Source organism: Carassius gibelio, chromosome B20 (assembly GCF_023724105.1).
Source record: "Carassius gibelio isolate Cgi1373 ecotype wild population from Czech Republic chromosome B20, carGib1.2-hapl.c, whole genome shotgun sequence".
NCBI classification, from domain to species: Eukaryota; Metazoa; Chordata; class Actinopteri; order Cypriniformes; family Cyprinidae; genus Carassius; species Carassius gibelio.
The window spans coordinates 16119170-16129037 of NC_068415.1; the positions used below are offsets into that span (position 1 = coordinate 16119170).

The following is a 9868-nucleotide window of genomic DNA, read 5'->3' on the forward strand; positions in this document are numbered from 1 at the left end:
TTTCCCACTAATTCATAGGATTTTATTGGTGCAAAACAGAATGATGAAATGCTAGACGAACGTCTTATTAGTTTGAAGAAAAGAATCGTTTTATTAACTGCTTTTGGTTTGTCTTCTGACCAGTTTAACGACTTGGCAAATGTCAGTCCACCACGGTAAAGCGTACCACTGAGTATTTCTCTGAAAACCAGAGAAATAGCAAGGAGTTTTACTTATACTGTTCATTTTCTCTCCTATATATATATATATATACAGTAAAAGTGGCAGATCTCAGTCTATTTTTGGTACAAAATAAACAAAAATAAATAAAAGCTCAGTCGCAATCACTTAAGAACCGAGGTCCACTAGGCTTGAAGTTAAAGGTCCCAGTAATGAATCCTGAAGCTGATGTGGGTGTCCTTGCATGCCGTGCACCGACTGTGCGGCGCCGAGGCCGGTCATGGAGTACGCGGACGCGCCGGGGTGGCTCATGTTACCCTGGAGCAGGAGCACGGAGTTTTGGTCAGGACTCTGCGGGGGCGAGAATTCGTCCTCCGAGCTTGACATCAGGGACTTCCCGCCGTCCAGCGGTGACAGCTGGTTCTGTTTGTTAGCGCCAGTGTTGTTGTTCTCGCTGTTCTCTCTGTCAACGAGAATGAGAGCAGGGTTTCCTTTATATTGTAGATAAGATATGCTGTGTACAATATAGTACAGTCGTTGTTTTCTGGAATCTAAATGTAATAAAATAAATTCTCAGACATTCAAATTTATTTCTATTAGAATTAGGCTACTGAACGTCCAGTTGCCCATCGAAATAACAGGAATAATTTTAATTTGAATGATCTGAAAATATCGGTAGTTTATCTGGCTTCACTGGAATTCCCTCTGACTGTTAAAATAAAATTATAAATAGGCTATAAAAAAAGAAAGAAAAATAGGTGCTCTATCTGGCAACAAATTAATTGCTTAACAAATATTATAAAACACGACTGAATCAACCTGATTTTATTGTTCACACTAATAAATTATTTTGTAAAAGCTATAAGACAGAAATATATACTTAAGGTAACAATGCTTTTCCAGTGATAGGCTACCACCCTGATCTCTGTTTTGCTATTTCTAAAATAAAGCAGTTGTAATCCAAGTAAATATGTCAACAATAGCATCATCAGCACTGCAGCAGTCGTCAGCTGTAAAGCAAGGGTTATGAGCAGCTAAACTTGCGGTATAACACGCGTTTTTAATTAGTTCTCATGTGATTGAGCTTACCTTTCTTTTGCCTCCGCTGCGCGATCCCTCTGCCGTCTGTTTTTAAACCAGTTGCTCACTTGTGTGGTGGTCAGCCCTGTGGCCTCGGCCAGCTCCCTCTTTTCCCGAGGAGATGGATAGGGGTTGTGCGTGTACCACTCCCGCAGCACACCGCGGGATTTCTCCTTAAAACAGTAGCTGGTCTCCTCGCCGTCCCATATTGTGCGTGGCAGAGGAAATTTCCTTCGCACCCGATATTTCCCCACCGCTCCCAGCGGTCGCCCCCTCAGCTTCTCGGCCTCAACGTAATGGGCCTTAAGCCACAGCTGCTGCAGCTTCGGGTGGTTGTGAGGAGAGAACTGGTGACTCTCTAGTATCTTATAAAGTTCCCTGAAGTTTCCACGGTGGAAGGCGACGACAGCCTTGGCTTTGAGGACGCTCTCGTTCTTGTGGAGATGGTCGCAGGCCGGAAGAGACCACAGAAAACGGCCGAGACGCTCAAGGTTCCCCCCTTGTTGCAGCACCTCACACACACACGCGACTTGCTCCTGAGTAAACCCGAAGGAAGGCAACATTGACATGACGTCTGACTCCCGCTATACCAACCCGCTCTCCTCTAGATGCTGTGAAGGAAACGGAATGGGAGACACCCCGTTCGCCTTCTTTTAATGAGAGCGATTAGGTCGCTTGACACGATTTTGGGGCTTGGAGATATCCTCTATGCGCGCGCCGCGAAGTTTTGGGTGTTTGTTGAGGACAGTTTGCTCACTATCGACTCATGTCGCGCTAAAAGAGCACTGCGCGACTGCTGATTGGCTCTCCAGCTGCCCTATCCCCTGCAGCAGTGCGGAGAAAACTCTGCTTCCATTTCCTCCCACGGGGACTCGGTGGTCTGAAACTGGATCCCCCGTCTCCAGTTCTACCTGAGGGAGCCGGGCACCTCGATACTAATCAATTATAGCAACTGTCTGAAGGCAGCGTTCACTCCTATTGCACCCAAAGCCTTTACATGCTTTTTTGGCGCTTGCTATTTTTTATGCTTACAGGATTTCAGTGAACAATGCTGTGCAAGTGAATAATGTCAAATTAACTGCATTGTCTTTATTTATTAACTAATAGTCTAGAAAAGACGTTATTAGACAGACAATTCCTATGTATAACAAGATAATCCTGCATTTGATTGCTACACAGTTATTTGCACTCTGCCTGGCTTGTGCCATTGTCAAGGGCACACGCTGTGCGCAAGGTCTAGATGCGCGCAGAGATATTTGGAGTCACATTGAAAACAATCAGCCTCTCGAGCTGTTAAGATAACATAATGCTAGTCACTAGATAAGTAGCGCCCCTGGTTTTTCAAACTGTGAATCGAACGTGTAAGACCGGTATAATCTCAGAAATGGTTCTGCATGGTTACACAAAGACTGTGAAACATTTATTTACAAGAAAGCCTTAGCCAAATCAAAGTTAATATCGATAATTTACCCACTTCAAGTACTCAACATCTGCTGTTTCAGTTCCATAAAATCGGTAAAACAACTTTTTTAGGATATAAAAAAATATAATATAGCTAAAGCAAATATCCACCAATATTCATAAAGATAAAACATACTTTTTTCTGTTTAGTTTCTTTATAGGACAAAAAAAACATTAACCATTAAACATAGCCTGTGGCACTTAAATGATTTGTATTCTATAGGCTTAGGGAAAAAAAGAAAAAAAATATTCCCAGCTCTCTTTTTAGTCCTCTCTGGTCTCTCTCTACAGTGAAATCTAAAACCGGTGCATTAGTAAATGAGTTCTGTCTTCGTCGAGTTCTTTGCCATCCAGACGCTGTTTCAAGGCATAGATCGCGTTTCTTTATCTTCGTCGAAATCTGAAATCTGACACCACGGCCACGCAAAACTCACAATCACTCACCTAGAATGGAGCACCTCTTTTAATTTAATTTGAGATGCGGCGTTCATTTTTAGACGCTCATTACGCATGGGGCCGTTAATGTGGAATAGACTTAAGGAGCCTCCACTGTTCCCTCTGTCTGGAGCTGAAATGATCTTGCAAGCCTCGAGACATTGACATAAAACGAGGACTTAGTCGATTTTAACAGCCAATCCGTACACCTGTGAAAACAACTTTTTGCCCACTGTCTCTGAAGGGTCAGAGAGGAACATGCTAATGAAAGCTGTCCCATCCATCTGTCCCAGAAGATCACCCAAGGCACAAAAAAAAAAAAAAAAACATTTCAAATCTAAAAGCTAAAGATGTACCCCAAATAATTTTCTGGATTTATGCCTACAAGTTGTATTAAAATGCAAAATTAATTATTATATATACATACATATATATATATTTGAGAAAATCCCCAATTTGCGCAATTTGTTCACTTTTAAGGTTTTAAAATGATTTGTCTCTTTTGCACAATTAAATAAGAGCACATCTATCTTACAAAATGGCATAGCTGTATTTTAAAGCTCATGCGAATATACGGTCTTATATTTTGACTATTTTAAGTTTCTTAAGTCTGTAGTTTTCCCATTCGGAAACAATTTTCCATTGCTGTATGTGACTGTAGGCTTTATTGAATTTAACGACATTAATGTCTCTTCGTCAGTGGGGTCAAGTATCAGCTTCAGTGTAACAGCACACAGGCCTGTGATTGACGGCGCTCGGGTTGTCGTAATGTCTCCACCACATTGCGGCGCGCCCCCTCCTTAAACCTCAGAAATCGAAAGGCCGTGCCCGTTCTCAGGCCCTGATCATTTCAAGATGTGCTCTTTTATGGCCTAAAGGCGAGGGTTGGCAAGGTCGAAGCTAATTCCTGCACACATACCAATGGTAAACACACCATAAACTGCTTCCCTCAAAAAGACATCACGGTAGGCTATACATTGGATAACAATGAGGTCATTCTCTTAAAGTATGTTTTAGTCATGTCCATAACTCTCCAGATGTATTAAAGGAATAGTTCAAATGCAGAACGATATATTAAGCCAGCAATAATTCCGTTCGTAAACACGTTATTCCTATTTTTTTTTAGTTTAAGAAAAAGATTTTGAACATGCATGTTCTATTAAAGCGCCATTATTAATGAATTAACATCAGAGCCCAAAGAGTAGACAAAAACTGATTGCTAATAAATAAATAAATAAAAGCAACTCGCAAATCTTGGTGTAACGAGAATTAAAGAAGGCTGTAGCCTAAAGGACTTGTACATTTTTTAGCCTACGTCATATGGTGAAAGCAAAGTAATATGGGTTTTAAAGAATTAAAGTAGGCTAATGGATTGTTAATATAAACGAATGGGCTTTCACAGTCCACCATCATTCAGTTTATGATGCAGACATTTGGATAATATTCGCTTTATGGTGTATTCTGTATAAAGTAATTATTTATAGCTTTAGCAATATTCTTCTGGGAGCCAGCATTTCTTGAGAATATGAGTTTTTGTGCATTTCTCTGAGATTGTACATGCTTAAATGTGGCAGCACAACATGAAGTTATGAAGGGCTTTTCAGAAATACCGAATATTTGAGGCTTAGGCCATGGCACCTTCCTCCTCTTGGTTTATAAAAATATGAAAACCTGATACTAAGAACCTGTGTATTATTTCATACAGGATCTTTGTGTTTTCCCCCCAGATTGTTTCTTGCTTTCTAAGCAGAGTTTAATTTACTGTACAAGTTTAATTTTCTTGTGTCCACAGCAGAGGACATTAGGTGTGTGTGTGTGTGTGTGTGTGTGTGTGTGTTCATCTCCTGGGGAGACACTACAGATTAATTACATAGCGTACTATTTAAAAAATTTCCCTATGAAATAAGATACTTCTATGAAACTTATTTCGGTATTATTTTTATTAACAGTTGCTGCCAAAATCATGTTATTATATAAAAAAGACAAGGTTGTGAACTATAACTTATTATAACCAACGTTAAATAAATCATAAATAAATAAAATAATTATAATATCATTCATATAGCCTAAAATCCTTCTATTATCACACGTCTTATTCAACATTTTATGCAGTACCATTATATATAGGCCTAAGTTCGTCTCTCTTTTTTACAACACTAATTTTGTCATGTGTTTATTAAGCCCCAAACACTAAAAAACAAACAAATAAATAAATAAATGGCCATATGCGTCATTCATATGGGACACGTCCCGGACAGGATTTTAATATTGCCCAAAATATCCAGGTTTTGGATTTTTTGCACTGTGCAGGTCGATTTTTGTGTGACATTCATGAGAGCTAGAGAGAGTAGACGGCTCCTTATGTTTTCGGATAGCTCTGGCACTTACTTTGGTGTCTTTTTTTTATTTTTAGCAGCGACTCTTCAAGTCAACCGAACGAACATATTTGCATCGCTTTGATCGTTGCCTGTAGAGCTCACCTTCTCACGCCCAGCCCCACGATTGGTCGATTATGTAGCCTACAATACCTGCATTATTGGTCGAACTGCTTTGGATGTTTTATGCAATATTAAAATCCTGGCCGTGACGTGTCCCGTATGAACGGGGCATGTGGCTCCCACATAAATAAATAAATAAATAAATAAGAAGATGTTTTTGGTGGGTCTCAGAATGACATTGCCTACTGGACATTCAAGTCACGTCATTTTTTTTGTCACTTTGTTATTGTAATTTCCTCATTCTATTCAGAAACATTACTGGTAATGATTGGTTTCATGCAGTTATTTCAGAAATTTGCTTCAAGTAGTAGCTCAATGGGTCGAATGAGAGTTTGCAATAACAAGTTGTTTTTTTTCACAAATATTTCATTTTGAGAGTTGTGTTTTTGTGTGCGGTCTTCACTTTCACTACAGCCTCATCAGTAAGCTATTCATCTCTATATTTTGCTACTGAGATAAAGTTTGCCACAGAAGACCTAGACCAGAGAGCTCTCAATACAGTATTTAAAAACGGGTCTATTGACATTGAAGTCATGCAGCACTGCCCCCTGCTGGTTTGGATGTTTGAAATTGCCAAAAGTAAGTATAAATAAATACTAATAATAACATCAGCATTTTGTTATGACAATATAAATATTTTAAATAATAATAAATATTAATAATTTCTGTTTTTACAATGAGTGTGATAATGTGCACAAAAACGTTCATCCTCAGAAATAACAATCTTCACTCTGTATTTTCATAAAACAAACCTTTTTTTATTAAACATATATTTTTTGTTCTCGTGATTTAAGAAGGGTTGTACAGAAGTGGTGGGTCTCAGACCCAGTTGGCCCTTGACCTCACATTAGCACAGAGTATAGTGCTGTGGCGCAGTGGGCACGAGGGTCTGGTTACATGTGCTTCACAGTCTGCTGTGCTTCACTAAATGTCACACTTTGAAACCTCCAGAAAAAGTCAGGGGTCAGGTTCTTTAATAAGCCCACTTCTGCAGGGTTCCTCCTTTTTCCATGAGCTGTCTTTTTCAGAATTTATGAACATCTTCACTGTTTTTAAAAACACAAACTGAAAATAGCTGTCTTGTGGAGTGTGAATCTATTATTAGATTAGATTAGATTAGATTCAACTTTATTGTCACTGCACATGTAGGTACAAGGCAACGAAATGCAGTTAGCATCTAACCAGAAGTGCAATAAGCAGTAAGTACAGAATAAAGGTCTATAATATGTACAATAACTATACAGGTAAGTATTATGGACATAATTTACAGATATTAAATACTATATGCACGATATACAGATAGGTGTACTATGAACATACTATACAGATGGATTATGTAAAAGTGTATGTACACTATAGGCAGAACTATGAACATAATTTACAGTATTGCAATGGACAGTAAAGTGCATAGAAAATATTACAATGTGCAAATGGATTATACAGTGTTCCTGGATGAACAGACAGTAGTGCAGGTAATAAGTTACTGTTTTTGCTTGTTGTGAATAAATAAATAAATCAGTCAGAGTGTTGAAGAGGGGGAGGAGTCTATGTGTGGTGTGGGGGGTGTTGAGGGGTGTCAGAGGGCAGAGTTCAGCAAGGAGACAGCTTTAGGGAAAAAGCTGTTCCTGAATCTTGTGGTCCTTGTCCGGAGGCTCCTGAAACGCCTCCCGGAGGGCAGGGGGTTAAACAGTCCGTGGTCAGGGTGAGAGGAGTCCTTCAGAATGCTGCGAGCTCGACGTAGACAGCGTTTCCTCTGGATGTCCTCAAGAGCAGGAAGTGGTGTCCCTGTGATGCGCTGGGCAGTTTTCACCACCCTCTGCAGTGCCTTGCGGTCAGCCACTGAACAGTTCCCATACCAGACTGTGATGCAACTAGTCAGGATGCTCTCGATCGCACACCGGTAGAAGTTAACCAGGATGGATGAAGACAGCTGGTTCTTCTTCAGTGTCCTGAGGAAGAAAAGGCGCTGGTGAGCCTTCTTGACCAGGCTGGAGGTGTTTGTGGCCCAGGACAGTTCCTCCGAGATGGTGGTTCCCAGGAACTTGAAGCTGGAGACACGTTCAACAGCCAGCCCGTTAATGTGGATGGGGTCATGCGTGCTTCCATTCTTCTTCCTGAAGTCCACAATGAGCTCCTTGGTCTTATTGGTGTTATTTATTCTTATTATTACGTCCTTCATATCTGCTAAACCATTTAAAACAATTATGATTTTGATGTACTTTTCTCATATGTAATATTTGGTTGACTTCATTCGCACTGAATGACCGTTCCTTGTACTTTACATTCTTTTGGTGAAACTGGAGAGCAAATTAAAAGGAAGGTGTTTTCTTCTCTTCGGCGCCTTTTGTTATAAAGGATGAAAAGAGCTTTAAGGACGCCCAAAAAACATCCCATTCACGCTACAAGGAGATGGAGTGACATATTTTGTATTTAAATAATACAAAAAAGCAACATAACACCGCTTCCCATGAAACGCATGTAGTCTGCCAAGGGGAAATAGGGGACATGAAACACACGTCCCTCTTTCTTGCGCCCACCAGTTCTTTGCTTAGAGCCCCAGACAATAGTGCTTTCTTAACCTTCAGTATACCAGGAGGCGTCATCTGATACCTGGCAATCAGATAATCTGGTGCCCTAGGCGACAGGGTCACCTTTGGGCAGGTAACAATAGATTCTTTACCCAGTGTGCTTTTATGTCTCCTCCTTTGTGCGAGGGAGCAAATCCTACCTGGGCGCCATTCAATTAGCGCTGACTCACACGGACTGGTGTAGACAACTGTGTGTCAAGAGAAGGAAATGTTCTCACGCCAGTAAACTGACTTTGGCTCCTACTGTCACACTTTTATAAGCAATCAAAGTTTGCATAAATACCTGTCTCATTAATATAATTACCTGCTGTCTTATTGCATTATACACTACAATATCTAGATATGGAAGAACAGAGAATGCCCTGTTTAGTAATACTAAGAAGAGAGTATATATCTTTTATCACCTTTTCATAATCTACCAAATGATGAGCCTGTGTTTTGCCATAGACTTCGAGCCAAAAGTCTATTCCTGCCAGATCATGTGAGGACGGTTCAGGAAATCTAATAAGGATATGTAACTTCTCCTCATATACGCTGGCTTTTTGGATGACCTTTACTTTGAGTAATGTCATGACAGGTACCATATGACACTTTAAGAGTGAGCAGGGGCTTATTCAGCTGCCAGGCTTTGGCTAGAGATCACAGAGGATGCCCCTGGTGAGAACACAAGCTTGATCTCCACCATGCTGCATATGTGTTCGTCCATGCATTACTAATGTCTGAGATCACCGCCAGCCATCCAGGGGGTCCAAGTTGTAGCCTGATCTGGTTAAATGGATAGAGTCTTGGATGTCCTTTAGACAGACATCACACCTGCCATTGGTTAAAAACATATAGCTGACTTACCTGGTGCTTCCAATAAGAGATGATTCACTGGACGTGATGTCATTCCCTTTACTTATTGAATTATCAGGCTTAGGACTCTAATGTGAAACAATGGTGTCAGTGACATAGACAACCCTTGGATCATTCATTATATATGTACAAATATAAATATTTAATAGGGTGGAAGGGTTTAGAAAAATAGGTTTCTTTAAAGCAGGACTGACGTTTTAAGTTTTCTTGTGGTTCTTGCAGTATGTACAGAGCTCATGTTTGGTGTAAAGGTTTGGTCACATTAGCAAAATTTCATGGCTGAATAAATGCAAATTTGTATATTATGCACAGCTCATACAGAATTCACTTTTAAACCAAGCAGCTTGCTCTAGGTAAACAAATTTGGATGACTAACTTGAACCTATTGCGAAATCGGTGTGAGGAATCTTTCTCCCTCATGCAAAATTCCCAATTTGAATTGAAATTGTTACTGTAATTTGCTAATGAAAATTCGCCGAACTACTGTAAATGTGACTGCACCTTATGAAGCTCACAGATTTTCTAATGCTAAAGGAAATGAAAAACACGTCCAAATCATTATAAAACAGTTGTCACACAAATAAACAAAAACAAACACTCGTACTTCAGTTATTCCTGATGAATTCTTGAAAACAAATGGCTTGTTTTCTAAGCTAGCTTCCTAGTATATTAACAGTTCAGGAGGAAGGCACATGTGAACAGTTGCACTAATGTCAAGATTATATACTAAGAAATGTCTATATTGGGATGCGTAGAAAGAGAGTTTGAATAAAAAATTCTGTAACCTAAAAG

At 39.9% G+C, this 9868-nt stretch overlaps 1 protein-coding gene across 1 annotated transcript; it reads right to left on the reverse strand.

Annotated features, from left to right (window-relative positions):
* LOC127983600 (homeobox protein six1b) lies at nt 1-2123 on the reverse strand. The gene is made up of 2 exons (XM_052585795.1): nt 1249-2123; nt 1-622 (listed from the first exon to the last, which is right to left on the reverse strand). Exons 1-2 carry the CDS (start codon nt 1806-1808, stop codon nt 328-330), a joined length of 855 nt encoding a protein of 284 aa, XP_052441755.1. The 5' UTR covers nt 1809-2123; the 3' UTR covers nt 1-327.
* Nucleotides 2124-9868: the final 7745 nt, after the last annotated feature.